The sequence below is a fragment of the Mytilus galloprovincialis genome, chromosome 3 (genome assembly GCF_965363235.1).
Source record: "Mytilus galloprovincialis chromosome 3, xbMytGall1.hap1.1, whole genome shotgun sequence".
In the NCBI taxonomy this organism is placed as follows: domain Eukaryota; kingdom Metazoa; phylum Mollusca; class Bivalvia; order Mytilida; family Mytilidae; genus Mytilus; species Mytilus galloprovincialis.
In genome coordinates this window covers 43288430-43308047 of record NC_134840.1, presented here as the reverse complement: position 1 = coordinate 43308047, position 19618 = coordinate 43288430, and the positions used below count along the sequence as shown (strand labels likewise).

At 31.8% G+C, this 19618-nt stretch overlaps 1 protein-coding gene across 4 annotated transcripts in view; it reads left to right on the top strand.

Annotated features, from left to right (window-relative positions):
• The window catches only part of LOC143068009 (cohesin subunit SA-1-like), a 59764-nt gene that overhangs the window by 23837 nt on the left and 16309 nt on the right, over nucleotides 1-19618 (top strand). For 3 of the 4 annotated variants that reach the window (XM_076241743.1, XM_076241744.1, XM_076241742.1), the window contains exons 18-29: nucleotides 1795-1938; nucleotides 2429-2499; nucleotides 3042-3129; nucleotides 3359-3439; nucleotides 3849-4095; nucleotides 5109-5242; nucleotides 5744-5845; nucleotides 8432-8500; nucleotides 8765-8841; nucleotides 9288-9419; nucleotides 10440-10612; nucleotides 12031-12202. In XM_076241743.1, the coding sequence (XP_076097858.1) occupies nucleotides 1795-1938; nucleotides 2429-2499; nucleotides 3042-3129; nucleotides 3359-3439; nucleotides 3849-4095; nucleotides 5109-5242; nucleotides 5744-5845; nucleotides 8432-8500; nucleotides 8765-8841; nucleotides 9288-9419; nucleotides 10440-10612; nucleotides 12031-12202 (1490 nt within the window). Of the gene's footprint in view, nucleotides 1-1794; nucleotides 1939-2428; nucleotides 2500-3041; nucleotides 3130-3358; nucleotides 3440-3848; nucleotides 4096-5108; nucleotides 5243-5743; nucleotides 5846-8431; nucleotides 8501-8764; nucleotides 8842-9287; nucleotides 9420-10439; nucleotides 10613-12030; nucleotides 12203-12994; nucleotides 13976-19618 lie in introns of those variants that run through there. The other variant, XM_076241745.1, reaches the window with a different exon arrangement.

Here is a 19618-nt window from a genome sequence, read left to right as displayed (position 1 = left end):
GTGTTCTCCCCAGAAATTTTGGATAGCATCACATTTGGCGTAAAAAATAAATTGTATTTTTTTTCAATGTAATTTGTTGCGTCGTGGTAATGCTCTATTTCCTTTATGTTATATATGTTATTGTTTATAACAAAATGTATTATATTGTTTGTATGCTATAGGCCCTTTTTTGGTGAATAAAATATTCTATTCCACCCTATTCTTAGTATCTATATTGTTGAATTCATAACTGAGAATACAATTAAACTAAAACCATGATAACAGTATTTTCAGTTTATGTGAAAAGTGGAAATTTATTTTTACAAAATTTTCTTCTTGATACTATCTTATGATCATAAACAAGCTTCTGTCCAAGTTTGGTACAAATCAAGGATAGTTTATGAAAGTTATAAAAATTTAAAAAACTTTAACCACAGAGTGAATGTAATGTTTCCTCGCAGAAAAACTAAGTCAATTTATAATTAAAATACGGAAAAAATGGAATTTTATTTTTACAAAATTTACTTCTGGATACTTTCTTATGATCATAAACAAGCTTCTGTCCAAGTTTGGTAGAAATTCAGTATAGTTTAAGAAAGTTATTAAGATTTCAAAAACTTTAACCACAGAGTGAATATTTGTGGCCGCCACCGCCGACGGAATGTAGGATCGCTTAGTCTCGCTTTTTCGACTAAAGTCGAAGGCTCGACAAAAAGGAAAGAGAAAGTATCATATATCAATAAAATTTAAATTAAAAAACTATCATGTCTATCAAATATATTGGTTCATGGTCCCAGTTGTTTCTTTTTATCAAAATGATATATATTTTCAACAAAGTTATCTAATAAATAGTCTGTTAATGCTTAGTTTTCTCTTTAGGTTTTGTTTTCTGTCTACTGTGCCATTTGTGGATATGTAGTTATTATCGCAAAATGCAGATTTTTGTCATATCTGGTCCGATTCCGATCAGTAGTTTACACTAAAATATTAAATGGCCGCCAAAAGCAATGAAAAATATGAAAATAAAACAATGTTTGACAAGAGATTGGGAATGAATATGGCGTTTTTAATGCATTAAATGGATGAAACATAAACTTAAGCCAATTATGATCACTTTCTAAAGCAAGTGCAAAACTTATATAGTTCAAAATCAAAATTTCACTCTCGATTTACAACTAGTAATAGGAAGAGAAAGAAAGTAATACTAATATTTTGAAAGTCATAAAAAGATAAGACTCAATCTCTTTTTAAAAGAGAAAAAATGTTTGTTTCTTTGAATTTTCATTTTGCTAACATATTTTGATTTAATTTATGATTTTCTGATTACATTTTCTCCTTGTCAAATTTGCGATTGCATACCAGGTGGTATTAATCATGTCACAAGTGACAGCTTGGGGTATTAGTATCCAACCAGTTATCACCCAAAGGGCAATTAACACCTATGTAATTACTTTAAATTGCCTCTATTGTCCGACTTGAAGGGATTACAATTAACGGTGATATATTTTTTTTTATGATCATAACCGGTAATTAGATGAAAGTTCACAATTTAGGACATGGCTTTGCCATACAGAAACGAGAAAAATAACATCCTGAAAATAATTATAGCGTCGGGGAAATTATTATTGCGTCGTGGATATTATTATAGCGTCACGGGAAGAAAATATAGCTTCGCAGTACCGCGATGCTAAAACGGCCTGGGGAGAACACTGGGAGAAAGATTTGTTTACTTGAATGATGTATCTACATGTGTCTGCCATGTTCAATTGTTCAAACTGTATGATGATTTAATTTGATACTCACCTTTTTTGTTAGGTTCTAGAAGCCTGTTCCAAGTGCTATGAATGTTTATGTTGTGAGGAATATGCTATTGCTGGTAAATGTGATGTGGCCAGGAAAACTTTAATTGATAGCTTGGTTGTTAAATTTAAAGAAGCAATGCAAGATTTCTTTGCAGAGGTAAGCATATTTGCACCATAAAAAAAAAGGTTTTGTTCAATTTGAAAATGAACTGACATTTTATGATCTACTTTTATCATTACTTCAACTAGACCACCTAACCTCCACTAGCTCAATTTTTATTTCATTTTCACTTTCTAATTATATGTATAATGATGTCAAAACAACCATTACTGTACACTACTACCACAGAACACATAAATCACCAAATTTGTACTTCACTGTTTGATTTCATATGTTATATTGTCTTGACGACGCCACACTTGATGGCGAAGCATTTTGACCATAATAAACCAATACCTTTCGTTAATTTACAGGTGTTGTTGACTTTATTGTCATTTTATATTTTACCTTGGTGAAATCTGTGAATACCTGTCTGCATCCACCTGCTAATTATCCTACTGCACAAATTCTACTTGAGGTGTTGGTTTACCATATTTTATATTATTTGAATGTACATATTTATCCTGAAGTTATTTATCATATTTAGGGGGAAGAACCAGATGAAGATGAGATATTTGCCTTGACGGCCAGTTTGAAGAGGATTTATGCATTTTACAGGTATATTATCTTATTGTGGCAATTTGTTAAGAGATACAGTTTGACCATTCATCTTTGACATTTTAGATTTTAAATTCATCTAAACAGTGCGAAAAATTATAAATCATTGAATTTTGTGTTGACCTGCAAATAGTTGGTTTTAAATTTGTCAAAAAAAATCATAAATATTTAGAGAAGGCATATTATCAACTACAACCTGTGCTTTATTACAATGCAATGTTTAATTTTACTTCCTACTGATAAATAAAAGCAATCCTTACCTTTCAGTGCTTATAAGCACTTTGATTAAAGAAAATTTGTACGTGAAGGATTTCAAGAAATAATAATGTATAGGCATAAGAACAAAATTCTGAATTTCAGAGATCATTCATTTATGTATTGCATACCTTGATATATAAAATATATAAAAAGTGCACATTTCTCGTATTTGATACACTTTATTGATAGCAAACATCATATCAAAAGAGAAAACTATCACAAAATCAATAATTTACAAGAAAAAATGTCATTACTGTAACATTGATTTTGACATTTATTTTCAGTTGTCATAACCTGACCAGTTGGGACTTATGGGATGATATTTTTAGCATTATCAAGAATGGAAATGAAAATCAAACTATTCCAGATGAGGTATCTATTAATAAGACAGGATTGAGCTGTAGTATTGAGTGTATATTAGAAAAAATAATTATCATGAAAATTAGACAAAAAATTTCAAATAATGGTTTCTTAAACCTTGTTTAAGGCTGGTTAGTCTCATAAAGTGGCAGCACAACACTTGTTTGATAGTAATGTGTAACTAAAAAATCCAAAAACTGGAAGATGTACTGTAATTGACATTTGGTTTTTTTCCTTGCAGATTGTAAGTAAAGCAATGTCATCAGCTTCCATGTCAGTATTATGGTATCTACAGAAGTTAGATGAGAATAATCCTAGTAAAGTAAGTTATAATACATTGTTAGTTTCCATCTCTTAATTAAATAATCAATATCCTTAAGACACTACACATTTGAAATTGATATGAGAGTAAACAGAAGTCTAACTTAATTTGTGTATTAAATGATATGCAGGAGCACCTGCTCGGCAAAAAAATGAACCTGAGCCTTTAGTAGATTCTGTTATTAAAACTGGTAATTTCTGCATCTCAGATATAAAGATGCAAGTATAGGTCGATTGATTTTGAGAAAAATTTGTCACAATGTTTCCATATATTTTCCTACTACTGGATTTCAAGTCCTAATGGTTCAATCTGTTTCGCTGCAGACTTGCTTCTAACAGCTTGAATAATGTAAAATAGTTCTAATCATCTAGAGGTTAACAATATGAACATTTGTTGTATTTATTTGCAGGACGAGATGAAGGCATTGAGAAAACGTTTAAATGACCTGTTGAAGTACTGTCATGAGTTGATGTATCATCCTAAAGATAGAGTTAACGAGGAGGCATTTATAACTATCTGTGACTTGTTAATTGTGTTCAGTAAAAACATGGCTAACAATGACATGATGAAACCATTAGTCTATGAACCAGACAAGAATCTGCAACAACAACTTAGTAATTTTCTCACAGATAAAGTGTTTGTAGATGATGAAGATGGTACGTGTTATGATGTCTCTTAATAATTAGAAGCTTCATATAATATGAAACTATTAATGTTGCCAAAACTACTATTCCCCATTGTGAAAGGAGGGTGTCCAAACTTCCTTCTGTTGATCACTTTTTCCATCCATCTCTAAAATTTTGGTCTCACTTTTCCCAGGACCTACATATCAGAGCTTCCAGAAACTTAATATCAAGCTTCATATAAGTATACTATACTGTGTTATGTATTCTTAAGATTCATCAATTGTCATTTTCCTGTTAGCAGAATACTTGTATAGTCTAACTCAAAGAAAACATCTTTTGGTAAGAACTTCAGATTTAGTCTTCGTGAATTTTGGAATCCAAATGCTTGATGCATTTTTACTCAATTGCTCATTACCTTCCTGGGTACCAATAACTTTAAAGAGGAGGTATTGTATGTGAACAATAGCACACAGTTCAACTTGTTTCACATGATCATATTATATAAGCTGCAACTATAAGTTCTAGCACAAATATATATTGCATTTTTTATGCCCCACCTACGAAAGTAGAGTCTGTGCGTCCGTTTGTTCGTCCTTCCTTCCGTTCGTCCCACTTCAGGTTAAAGTTTTTGGTCAAGGTAGTTTTTGATGAAGTTGAAGTCCAATCAACTTGAAAACCAGTACACATGTGCCCTATGATATGATCTTTCTATTTTTAATGCCAAATTAGTGTTTTGACCCCAATTTCACAGTTCACTGAACATAGAAAATGATAGTGCAAATTTCAGGTTAAAGTTTTTGGTCAAGGTATTTTTGATGAAGTTGAAGTCCAATCAACTTGAAACTAAGTATACATGTTCCCTGTGATATGATCTTTCTAATTAAAATGCCAAATTAGAGTTTTTACCCCAATTTCACAGTCCACTAAACACAGAAAATGATAGTGTGAGTGGGGCATCCGTGTACTATGGACACATTCTTGTTAATTCTGTTCTATGCTGTGCAAAATTTGTGCATTTTTCCTAATTCAATGTGTGCTTACAGATGATGTTGATGAAAATGTAAAGATAGAAGAATTGCACAAGAGAAGAAACTTTCTGGCTTGTTTCTGTAAACTTATTGTCTACAATATTGTCGGAATCAGGGTGGCTGCTGATATGTTCAAACATTATATGAAGGTATTGTAAAAACTCTTCAGTTTTTTCTGTTTGTATATTCATTATGGTTCAAGGTTTTAACATTAGAAATATTTACTTTTACAACTGTTGAAGATATTGGATAAACACTGATATATATAGACAATGTCCAAAGTATTAAAGTAAAAACAAAAAAATATATGATACACATAATTTTGTCTTTGACAACTCAACATCATTAAAAAGCACTTTAGAAATGATTGAACTGTTCAAAATAATCTTCAGTATTGAAATGCCAAAGTATTTATTATGATGGAAGTCTTTGGAAGATGCAAAGCATATAACAGAATTTTTAATTTCTGTCTAGGACATGCCTAGTTTGATGGATATGATAGATTATGTTACAAGTTATTACTTATGAAAAATACATAGTTGAAATTGCCTGGTTAGTTTCTGCAAATTTGTTACTGAAATGTTTTATGATCAGTAGCTTTAAAAACTGATCTAAATAAATAAAGTATGGTTAATAATTATCCATTACAGTTTTACAATGATTATGGAGACATTATAAAAGCTACATTAAGTAAAGCCAGAGAGATCAACAAAGTGACCACAGCCAAAACATTGGCCCTTAGTTTGACACAGGTATGTCATTTTAGCTAATATAACATCATATTTACAATTTTTAAGCAGTTAAGCTGCTTTATGCGAGCACCCTAGATTTATGTTCTACCCAATAAATGCTGAAATATGTGCCACTTTTATTATCTGTCTGGCTATCATGTTATTTATAACTAATTGGGCACTTTTTTCATACTTTTTATTTTGGAATATAAAAAATATTACCATAAAAACGTTAAATGGTCGTCGATTTTCCCAAAAGTTTTGAAGTTGCACATAGGAAGTAGTGCTCGATAGAAATCCTTCTATAGTTTATTACCCCTGTGCTGTGGGCTAACATGTCAAAGAACAATTGTATGAAATATTTGATCGCTGAAAATCTATAAAGATGAGTCGTTTACATTTCCCAAATAGCAAAAGTCGTAGGAATATTGTTTGTCATCGATACGTATTACATACGTCAGTAGTCTATTAATAAGCTGATATAAGTTGGCGGCAATTTCAAATTACATAGAAGACGAAATTTACGTACCTTTTAAATTGGGAGAATTCTGATGATACATCGGTACTTTATTATTAATCATTTTATTCGTTTTTTTGTCTGATTGAGATTATTTAAATCATCTTTATTCAGTAATCTTTAATGTATGCTCATTTGTTTTCTTGTTAATATTATTCCGATTTCTAGCAAATCACCTTCATGCTTGTCAAATTAAGTTGTTGTTATTGTAGTTTTCTGATTGGTCGATGTCAAGGTCATTTTAAGATTGTTTCGCTTTGGTGTTACACAATGTAACATAATGCTACACGTGCTTTGATTAAGCTCGATGTGGTTCAAAAAATATTGTGATGTAAACTTTAACAACTGTTTTCTAAAGGACGGCATTATTTAACTTCAAAGTCGCATATTTTGTAAAATATTAAGTCCGAATCTGTGACGCGTATCACACCGTAATTGTTTTTGATTTACAAGGACTTTTCGATTTCCGGTACAGAAAAATACGACTTTTTTATATGTTTCTTTTTATAATTTTTCACATTTAAACACTCTTTTAGTGTTATTGAATCAATTCTATGCGGTTCCTTCAGCAACTTTATACTGGTAAACGATTTCCCCATGAAAATAATAAGAAAAGAAATCGCATGATACGATAAAAAGGTAACGAGTCGACTAACCAGACTCGAGAAACGTTTAATATGTTTCAACAAGTTGAAGTTACAAACAAGTTTTTCTTAATTCTTACTATTACAGTTATTGAAAGTTTAAATAAATGTTTTTTTTATTATGATATTAGTAATGGAAGACAGTTAAACCGTAATCAACATATTTTAATTCAGTTATAATTTGAGACGTAAAAAAAATCGAGAGTGAAAATTGGGAATGTGTCATAGACACAATAACCAGATCTTAGAACAGACAACAGTCGAAGGTTACCAATGGATCTTTAAAGCAGGGAGAAACTCCTACACCCAAAGGATTGCTTTTGCTGGCCCCTTAACACAATAACCATGATAACAAAAATGTAAACTATTTCAACTAGTCACTTGTTCAGGTGGAACTTTTAAACCAGAGGAAGAACAAAGTAACTACAATGTAGTTAATAAGTTCTGGAGAACTTTACGGCTAGTTAGTTCTTTCCGCCTGGAACTTTCCAACGTCGGAACAAAAGAGCATTTACAATAACTTGGACATCATACTAAAATCAGAAGTATACACAAGAAATTAATAAAATTTTTAAAAATGTACAAAACAATTATGAAAAATAAATATGATATACAGCAACAATCACCGCATTAGTGGGTCCTCACTATGGACAGGTACATACAGAATGTGGCAGCTTAAACATCTTAACTGGCACAAAACTCTCCCCTAACATAGGACAGTGTATGTGTATAATCTCAGACATTGAATCTTTATAAATATAAATTGGAAATAACTTTTGAAAGTGGTAGGATTGCATAACATAAACATTACTGTACAAGCATTATTTGATACTTTAGAAATAGCTGAGAACAATGCCTGAGATAAATATTTTGACTAATTCTTTACACTATTCATGAATCTGAACGTGGCCAAGTTTGCCTTTGGGTTTTTGATTAACTGCCTATAGCACCCTTTGGTGCTTTGATTTAAGATATTTGGTCAGATTTATACAGAAGTTTGAAAATCATACAGTTCTTATATTTTTTAGAATTTATCTTTTACATGTAGCACATGCATATTTGGCAAATGTAAATTTATTTGATAAATTAAAATTTCAAATGTTTAGTATATTTAAAGAAAAAGAAACCAAAACAAAATATACAATTAACTATAACGACAAATCATGATGGAATATAAATCGGTTTTCATGAGTTTATACAAAAACATTTGTATTTCACATAAACATAAACATGACCATAGCTTGATATCTAATGTCCAAAGGATTGTTTGAAAATTCAATCAACCACAATATACTAAACTACTCATTTAAAAAAAAATCATTTTATAATCAGTGTGTTTCAATTAAATGTACATATTTGCCCCATTTATGAAATACATAACTTTACTACAATGTACTACTTAGAATCTTTAGATAAAAACTATACATCATTATATTAATTTTTCAGTTGTACAGAGAACAGTTTGCAGATGGTGGTCCCATTGATAGATCATCAGACTCCTTTCAATCATTAAAGGTTGGCATATGTATTCAGTTATACTAGTTTCAACAATGTGTTATCAATTTAGATTTAGATATTGTATGTCTATTAAGTAATACTGGACAATTGAGAAGTAAAATAGAATGAACATTCATTGAGTTTCTCAAGCTAATAATTGACTATTTAATGGGCAGGGTTATTATTTATTATCTGACATTACCTCTAGTTCTATTCTAGTGACATCTAGTGTCTTTTGCTACATTTCAACATGTTCATGATTGATGTTTGTAAATATTACAGGAATTAGCTAGAAGATTTGCACTTTCTTTTGGTTTGGATGCTGTCAAAAACAGAGAAGCAGTAGCTGCAATGCACAAGTAAGTCTGATTTAATTAACTGTGATTGAATTTGGCCACAGCTACTGGGCATCACATTTTCTGGTCTGTACGTCTATCTATCCTGTGTTTGGTTGATTTTAAGGTTGTTGATTATTATTGTTATGACCAAAATTGCATGGTTTACTAAACTTTTAAATGTGTTAGCGTGAGTGCGGCATGCTGACATGTATACACATACCTTTCTTGGCTTTTATGCTCATTAAAAGTAATTATTAGAAAATATTGTTAATGTAAATGAAAAAAATATTTGGAGTTATATCTAGTTTGCAAAAAGGTTTTTGCAAAATTTCTGTTACCAGTAATAGTGTGTGTTTTAATTATAAATTCTACCAATACCCAACTTTGTATGTGTAATCAATTTTTAGCCAATTACAATTGTGAAGAAAACTATTCAGTTGATAACTATTGAACTTGTTTAATTACAGGGAGGGTATCTTGTTCAGTTTATCCCGACCAGATGACCATAGAGATCATTCAGGACCTCCACCATATCTTACATTCTTAGAAATCTTGTCAGAATTTACAAATAAACTGATGAAACCAGACAGAAGAGTTGTGTAAGTACAATATAAGTGTATTTAATTGATTTCAGTGAAAGCAGGTTTCATTATTGATAGATGTGCAGACATGTCCTACATGTCTAACCAAGATAACAACAACACAAGCTGTGGTGTAGTGGTTAGTGCATCGGACTACTAACACAAAGGTTCCTGGTTCGATTCCCGTTTGGGATGAAAATTTCAGGAACTCAATTTTCGGCTCTCCCTTGACACCATCTGCGAGTATGGTCTTGAGGAAACGATGATAGTCAGTCGGAAGGGGACGATAATTGGCTGACCTGTGTTAAGAGAGAGCCATATCACTTGCACGTTAAAGACACCCTTGTAGATTTTGAAAAAGAGTAGGCTAATGCCGCTACAAGGCAGCACTCGCACCCACAAAGTGGAGAGGGATTAATATAAGTTGCAAAACTTGTTTCCTAATCCACTATAAATAAATATGTTTAAACTAACTAACACAAGTACAATGAAAACAGAGATAAAAAATACAGTTTCATAGTTACTGAAAGCAGATTCAAATAATTTATTTGGTATTTAAATTTCTCTAATGCCGGAACAAAAATACAATCAAAATAAATAATATACAGTATCAAAGAATTCTCATAGTTGTGAAAGGAAATTCAAAAGACTAAAACCTTCACATAAACATAAAGTGTTTTCATTCTTTCTAGAAATGATCAAATGTAAGTAATATATCTTAAAAATATATGTGAACCGCTTTAAAAATCATTAAAGAAATACTCTGTGGAAGTTCCTATGGATGTGGTTACTTAAAAAATATGACAGCTTGTGGCAAATATTTTTTTCTTCACCAAAAATCTCACAAATAGAGTAGATACTATATATGCATTGTATTTAAATGAATGTTAAATGAACCCATTGAATAACACAATTTTGGTGATATTTTTTGCACACATTCAGTTTTAACAAATAAGGTAAGATGGACAGTTTGTGCTCCTTGAATTTATACTGTAAAACAGAGATATTTGTATTATAAGAACAATGTTTACATTTCAGCTTGGCATACTTGGATAAGAATTTACCGGATGGAGGTATCTCTAGTACTGAAGACTGGCAGTCATTGATAGCTTATAGAAATAGTTTACTACAGGGAGAGAGTGAGGTCCATCCTGTCACCTTAAAACAAGCTTCAGCTCGGAGATATGGCAAGCGCAAACAGATGCCCGATGGTAATTTATTTAATGCTTTGCATAAAACTTGTTAGTTTGTCAAGTTTTATGGAATTCATACTAAGAATTTTGATTTTTAGGATTAAAAGGTGTATATACATCAGGGCTTCCAAAACGGTCATACATTCCGGACATTTGAATAATGTCCGGTAAAAGTCCGGCTGGGCAAAGCATGAAACGGTCATATACATTTTAGTTTTCAAGGCTTTTTCGGTCATTTTAACATAATTCACGATCTTTTTGACCCAACCTTTTGCCTTTAACATCCACACATTTCCGGTCATAAAAGTGACATGATGATTAATTACTATCAAAACAACCCCTACTTTAATACTTTCTAATTTTAATCAAGGCTAATTAGTTGTTGGACAGGTGATATCTACCTGTTCAGGTGACAGGTCAACTATGTTCAGTACCGGACATCGTATAAATTGATCGGTCTATTCACAATTATTTTCTTACATTTCAGCGGTTTGTAGCTCATTGATTTTGTCCAAAAGATTAAAATTATAAAAAATTAGTTATCTACATGATTTGATGAACATTTTTAAATGGTTTAAATGAAAAATCGTCAGAACTACGTTGAATGAACTAGAACACGTGTGCGCATGTGCAAAAGTGGGAAATTTAATTATGCATCCTTTATTTCTTCAAAATGCTAAAATTATCATTGATACCTGTATCTAAACGTTCATTTCAAGTATTTTGTTGAAGAAATAACGTGAGCTTCTTCACTCAGTCATGCTTTGAAACGTACACGGATTTTACATATCCGTTTATGGTCCATGTTTTACCATTGTCAAGTCAACATCCGGTTTTAGAAAAACGTTATTTTAAAAACGAAAATAAAGTTTTTGACATGTCATTTTGCACAAATAAAGAGTCTATGGCAGATATGAGCACGCTGATGTGCAAACTTTGAATGATGCACTGCCAATTTAACAGTTTACACCCAAAAATCAAATTCATATCAAATAAAAGTTTAAAATCGTTTTTTAATCTAATGTCAATCATTGGAATGGCCATCTAATTACCATAATTGCCTTTTGTGACTAAGTTTCAAGGGATTAAAATCGGGATCAGATATAAAATGTCCGGCTGGCTCAAATGTTTTTTGGAAGCCCTGATATACATCCTCTGTCTTTCATTATAAATGTTTTTGAAATCAGAAATTGTAATTTTGTATTTTTATTACTGTGATTACTGAGTTGTAGCCCTGGTAAGTGGAACATTTAGATTTTTACGGACTGTTGGTTTATTTGTCCCTTGTGTATTTTTTTTTTTTTTTTACATTTATATATCATTCTCTGCAAATTCATTGTTATGATTGAATATGTTTTCAAGTCATCTGGGGAGGGGGCTTTATGGAGGGAAATTCTGCAGTGGATGAGGAGCTAATGAAAATGTTTAATTTCTAGTTTCAGATCATGATTCTAATACAGGTGATTGGCAGGATCATTCAGCTATGACACCTGCACCAGGAATAGGTGGTCCTCAGTTGACATCAACTGCTGTTAAGAGGAGGAGGATGGATGAGGAAAGTCTTGGAGGGGCATCAGAACCTGGATCTGAACAAGATTTTGAAGGATCGTAAGTACCAAGATTTTCAGCTTTAATTTTTTTTTGGTTTATTTTCATTCTATTTCATTTTGGATTTTTTTTTTTTTTTTGCTTTCATTGTTAATGATGTTTGCCACATTTTAATGTAAACTGTTGGTATGGAGTTATCCAAAAGAAGTAGATCACTGAACTAAATTTTATACTAATTGACATATTAGTTCAACAGGTTGTCATTTAGTAACCTGCAGTGTCAAGACTTTGTGTAACTAAGGATATTTCAAGGTAGTACAACATCAACCAAAAATAATTTAATGCTTAATTGTTTTATACATTTACAAGTTTTATATTTAAATTCATTTGTCAAATTTTGACCTACCTACAATCATGATTTGATGTATTAAATGGTGCAAACCTTTTAGAAGGTAAAACAGCCTACTAACAACAATTAGGTCATCCTTTTCTATATTTCACTCATGATTTATTATCAAATTGGACATCTAAGTTCATTGCTGATACTGAATTATTAATGCTGAAGTTAAATTTCACTTCTGTTTCAGTTTTGATTAAATATAAGAAATTTATCAAGCCAATTTACTGATTATACAAATTTTGTAATTGTAAATTACATATGTTTGTTGCTATTGAAATTTAAATCCTCTTAAACTTCAAAAGTGGGAAAATAATTGTTTGTGATGTCAGGGACATTTGTGTGCTGAATTTTACAATTTTTTTTATTACATTTTTTTAAGTTATTTTAATTTGTATTTAGTTCATCTTTTTGTTTTATTTGTTTTCTTTTTTGTTATTTTTATTTACTTTTAGACTTTGGTGAAAATTGGCAGATTCAACATTTGTTACACCTAGAACACAGTGAAGTATTGCAGCTTCATTTTGTTGATATTCTTCATTGATGTTGTACAAAATGTGAGAAGAGGAAATATTTTTTTAGAATTGCTTTCCGTAAAAACAGCAAATGAAGTGCATCAGATGATCAAGAAGTAGAAATTTGACTTGCAAATGAAATGAAATTGTGTATATGTTGTAAAATCAAAATGTACATATTGTAAACTAGTGTACATTACATAGAAATATATTGATAAGTGTAGAAATTATAAAAGAAAAGATCTGAGTGTTAATAATGAACAAGCTTTCAAAGGAATTTAACGACAAATTATACAAGATGTTGTTATATTTAAATCTAGATTTGTGATAGTTCATAGCATTATTAAGTTCACAACTCTGAAATTTTCCTTATAACAGTGAAATATTTATAGTTCATTTTTGTTGTTGGAAATCACTTTATATATCAGATATTTATTGATGATAAACTAATTGCACATCATTAATTTATTTCCCCTTAACTGCATTATTTCTATTGCATAATTCATCATAGAAAACACAAGTTTTTTTGTCACATTAAGATACGCTTGCAATACTTAATGTTTATTATATTTCAATTGTTTTTTAATAATGTTTTTTTAAATATTCGATTTTTAAAAGAGCAATTCTGAATACTTTAATTTTATTACAACAATAATTTTTAGGTGCCTAGTATTTTTAATAGCTTTAAGGGTTAATCAATTAGAAACATTTACTTGGGAAGTTTTCCAAGCGTTTTAGTATTTTCAAATAATGCATAGATCTGATTTGAATAAATTATATTTTTATTCATTTAAAGATTTTATACATTTGATAAACAGCCATTATGAATTTATGTAACAGAGATCTAATTTATATAGTTTTCTTTGCATAAAATGTTGAAAAACTTGTCTATATACAAGAAAATAAAAAATATGAAGATTTTCTAACTGTTTAATTTACTGCTACTGAAACTATGTGTAGGACTATTATTGAATACTATGGACAGACAAAATACATTGCTCAAGTTTTGTAGTGTGTAGTTCTCATCATTGGTCAGCTGGGTTCATAGTCTTTAACAGTTGTACTTGCATTTGATAAGTCTAAATGAAAGATGACTTTTTGTAGGGCCTCAGTCATTTAGTGGTCTAAGAAGTCAAAATTACTGTATAACTAGCCTGTCAACACTGAGGTTGTGAGTTTGTACCGATTATCAGGTTGTCTGCATGTTGATATCGTAAAATATCAGCTGCGAGACATAATATGAAGCTTTTTGTCGAGTAAGCGCAGCGAACGAGATCAAAAAGCCTTCATATAATGTCGAGCAGCTGATATTTTACAATATTAATATGCCGATAACCTGATAATCGATTTATCGGGCTGTATTTGCATCTTTTGGAAGTATTGTCTTAGTTTCACCAGCAACCGGAAGTTGACTTGATAAGTTCGGGTCAAACTTATCAACGTCGGTTCAAACATGACGTCGCTGATATGTCTGGGTCAAAGTTATTAAGGCCAGGTCAACGTATTTGACGTCACAAAGCCGTGATATGGAGTTTTATTAAGAGCTGAACAGATTGATATAGACAGTTGGACGACCGATAAGAATCCTTATCGACTAGGATTGTCAGTTTTCTTACCAAAGGTTATTGGTCTGCTGACACTGGGTTTCTCCACCAAGAAATTGCACAATAGTGCTGAAAACTGTGTTAAACCATTCATTTCTATTGAGGAGGCACCTAAACCAGTTTTTCAATGAAGAAGAATCATAGAGGATCTTGTTTACGTTTTGAATCAAAAGAATTTAGGGTTAAAATGATTGATTGTATTTGCAAGAGAACAAATTGAGAAATAAAACTCTTTCAAAAAAATATCTTCATATTGGCATATGCACTGAATATTAACAAATGATTATACATTGTTTTGCACACTGTTGGTCATTTTCCTAACGTAGTAAATGTACTTGCATTTAAAATTTAGGAGCAATTACCGATTTAGCTTTGTTTGCATGCACACATCAAAAATATATATGTGTTCTCTATCTGCCATTTGTGTTATCTGGCTTTTGTTACATGCAAACACCTATTTTATTTCAATTTTGGTATATTTTGTTATATTTTTGTTTTGTTTTTTGTTGTGATAAGACTGCAAATTGATCTTGAATCTTCAGATTACATTGCTTTGCTATGGTTGAAAAATGAAGCATATAATCTCATATTTTATTGTTTATAAAGGCAATCAAATTTATCTTGCATTTATCAATGTCAAGCATTATACATGCAGTGTTTATAGTTTTTACCTTGCATACAAATGTCTTGCTGTACTCCATACCTTATAAACTTTGTTTATTATTGAATGTGTCTATATTTTTGGTGTAGTTTTAGACTTCAATATTGTAAAGAGTGTCCTCTCAGTCTATGAACATATCTTTGTTGTTCAGTGTTATTTTTGTGTATCTTTCATATTTGAAGTTACATATATATTATAATTGGTCTTTAGAAGTGTTCTTTGTGGGGAAAAATGTGATTTATTTTCAATATTTTAGAAGTCGCATGTAACTTCAGGAAGAGGATATTTTGGGCCTGTATTATAGTGAATACATATTAGATATACATTAATATATTTCTATGGCCCGGCAACGAAGTCCGTAATTCCGTCATTCTGTCATTCCACAACAAACCATTATATGGAATTTTTTTCTTAACGCCTTCAGATATTAGGCTGATTTTTGGTATGTGAGTTAACCATGATGAGTTACAGATCAAGTTTACGTTTCGTTCCACTCTGCTAATTTTTGCCAAAATTACGGGCTTTGGACTTTAATAAATTGTTGAAAATCAGAGTTATATGGACATTTTTCTATACGCCTCCAGATTTTGAGCTGATTTTTGATATGTGAGACTACCATCATGTTTGTGTCCACATATGATATTGAAATTGCAGATTTTTCAACTTTTTGAGACGGGGCCATTCATGTCGCTTTGACACATCTAGTCTGAATTTATAATGGAAAGGAATATTATATATATTAATATAGATTTAAATACCTAAAGGCATTTTACTTTTAAACATTGAACAATGTTATAGTTGCTGTTTTTGGTATCTAAGTGAAATGGACCTCAACATAAATTTTAAGTTTAAGACTAGCAGAGGATTTGGAGGATATCTTTGCTAAAAGTCACTTTAAAGCTTTTAAATATTTCAGAAGCTAGACAATCAGAATGCATAATATCTTGGATACAGATGCCTTATGTTACACCATTTTCATCTGAGACATTAGTCCTTGACCTCATATTCATGGTTCAACAACTGCTTGAAAACAAACTTTTCATTGAAGATTTCTAACTTTTTATGAGCTAGAATATGGAACAATTGCAAGGTCTACATGTTTGTTCTACTTGGTTCACCTGATCTTAACCTCATTTCTTTGAAAAGGGATAATGATTATTTTTTAGCTCACCTGGCCCAAAGGGCCAAGTGAGCTATTCTCATCACTTGGCGTCCGGTGTCCAGCGTTGTTAACTTTTACAAAAATCTTCTCCTCTGAAACTACTGAGCCAAATTTAACCAAACTTGGCCACAATCATCATTGGGGTATCTAGTTTAAAAAATATGTCCGGTGACTAAGTTAACCAACCAAGACGGCCACCATGGCTAAAAAAAGAACATAGGGGTAAAATGTAGATTTTGGCTTATATCTCTGAAACAAAAGCATTTAGAGCAAATCTTACACAGGGGTAAAATTGTTCATAAGGTCAAGATCTATCTACCCTGAAATTTTCAGATGAATCAGACAACCCGTTGTTGGGTTGCTGCCCCTCAATTGGTAATTTTAAGGAAATTTTGCCGTTTTTATACGTATTATGGTATACAAATGTCTGGTGTCCGTCCGTCTGTCTGTCTGTCCGTCCGTCCGTCTGTCCGGCGTAAACATGTCGCACCGTAACTTGAGAACGACTTATCTAAATTTCATGAAACTTAATATAGTTGTTTTTTATGATGGTTAAATGATCTGTATACTTTTTGGTGAAAATAAGATTTAAACTTTTTGAGTTACGGCACTTTGTAACTAAAACAGGGGTGTGTTTTTTTTTCACGTCGCACCTTATCTCAAAAACGATTCTTGATTATTGCTTAAAACTTTACACACTTCTTGGTTATATTAATCTTAATATCTGTATACTTTTTGGTGATGATTCAAAATTTCATTTTTGAGTTATTGAGTATTTTGTAAAAAAGGGGGAGGGGTTTTTTACATGTCGCGCCGTATCTCAAAAACGATGTATGATTATTGCTTAAAACTTTACACACGACTTTGTTATATTAATCTAAAGATCTGTATACTTTTTTGTGATGATTCAAAATTTCATTGTTAGCTCACGGGCCAAGTGAGCGTTTCTCATCACTTGGCGTCCGTCGTCGTCGTTAACTTTTACAAAAATCTTCTCCTCTCAAACTGCTGGGTCAAATTTAAGCAAACATGGCCAAAATCATTATTAGGGTATCTAGTTTAAAACATGTGTCCGGTGACCCGGCCAACCAACCAAGATGGCCGCCATGGCTAAAAATAGAACATAGGGGTAAAATGTAGATTTTGGCTTATATCTCTGAAACAAAAGCATTTAGAGCAAATCTTACACAGGGGTAAAATTGTTCATAAGGTCAAGATCTATCTACCCTGAAATTTTCAGATGAATCAGACAACCCGTTGTTGGGTTGCTGCCCCTCAATTGGTAATTTTAAGGAAATTTTGCCGTTTTTATACGTATTATGGTATACAAATGTCTGGTGTCCGTCCGTCTGTCTGTCTGTCCGTCCGTCCGTCTGTCCGGCGTAAACATGTCGCACCGTAACTTGAGAATGACTTATCTAAATTTCATGAAACTTAATATAGTTGTTTTTTATGATGGTCAAATGATCTGTATACTTTTTGGTGAAAATAAGATTTAAACTTTTTGAGTTACGGCACTTTGTAACTAAAACAGGGGTGTGTTTTTTTTTTCACATGTCGCACCTTATCTCAAAAACGATTCTTGATTATTGCTTAAAACTTTACACACTTCTTGGTTATATTAATCTTAATATCTGTATATACTTTTTGGTGATGATTCAAAATTTCATTTTTGAGTTATTGAGTATTTTGTAAAAAAGGGGAAGGGGTTTTTTACATGTCGCGCCGTATCTCAAAAACGATGTATGATTATTGCTTAAAACTTTACACACGACTTTGTTATATTAATCTAAAGATCTGTATACTTTTTTGTGATGATTCAAAATTTCATTGTTAGCTCACGGGCCAAGTGAGCGTTTCTCATCACTTGGCGTCCGTCGTCGTCGTTAACTTTTACAAAAATCTTCTCCTCTCAAACTGCTGGGTCAAATTTAAGCAAACATGGCCAAAATCATTATTAGGGTATCTAGTTTAAAACATGTGTCCGGTGACCCGGCCAACCAACCAAGATGGCCGCCATGGCTAAAAATAGAACATAGGGGTAAAATGTAGATTTTGGCTTATATCTCTGAAACAAAAGCATTTAGAGCAAATCTTACACAGGGGTAAAATTGTTCATAAGGTCAAGATCTATCTACCCTGAAATTTTCAGATGAATCAGACAACCCGTTGTTGGGTTGCTGCCCCTCAATTGGTAATTTTAAGGAAATTTTGCCGTTTTTATACGTATTATGGTATACAAATGTCTGGTGTCCGTCCGTCTGTCTGTCTGTCCGTCCGTCCGTCTGTCCGGCGTAAACATGTCGCACCGTAACTTGAGAATGACTTATCTAAATTTCATGAAACTTAATATAGTTGTTTTTTATGATGGTCAAATGATCTGTATACTTTTTGGTGAAAATAAGATTTAAACTTTTTGAGTTACGGCACTTTGTAACTAAAACAGGGGTGTGTTTTTTTTTTCACATGTCGCACCTTATCTCAAAAACGATTCTTGATTATTGCTTAAAACTTTACACACTTCTTGGTTATATTAATCTTAATATCTGTATATACTTTTTGGTGATGATTCAAAATTTCATTTTTGAGTTATTGAGTATTTTGTAAAAAAGGGGAAGGGGTTTTTTACATGTCGCGCCGTATCTCAAAAACGATGTATGATTATTGCTTAAAACTTTACACACGACTTTGTTATATTAATCTAAAGATCTGTATACTTTTTTGTGATGATTCAAAATTTCATTGTTAGCTCACGGGCCAAGTGAGCGTTTCTCATCACTTGGCGTCCGTCGTCGTCCGTCGTCCGTCGTCGTTAACTTTTACAAAAATCTTCTCCTCTCAAACTGCTGGGCCAAATTTAACCAAACATGGCCAAAATCATTATTAGGGTATCTAGTTTAAAACATGTGTCCAGTGACCCGGCCAACCAACCAAGATGGCCACCATGGCTAAAAATAGAACATAGGGGTAAAATGCAGTTTTTGGCTTATAACTCAAAAACCAAAGCATTTAGAGCAAATCTGACATGGGGTAAAATTGTTTATTAGGTCAAGATCTATCTGCCCTTAAATTTTGAGATGAATCGGACAACCTGTTGATAGGTTGCTGCCCCTGAATTGGTAATTTTAAGGAAATTT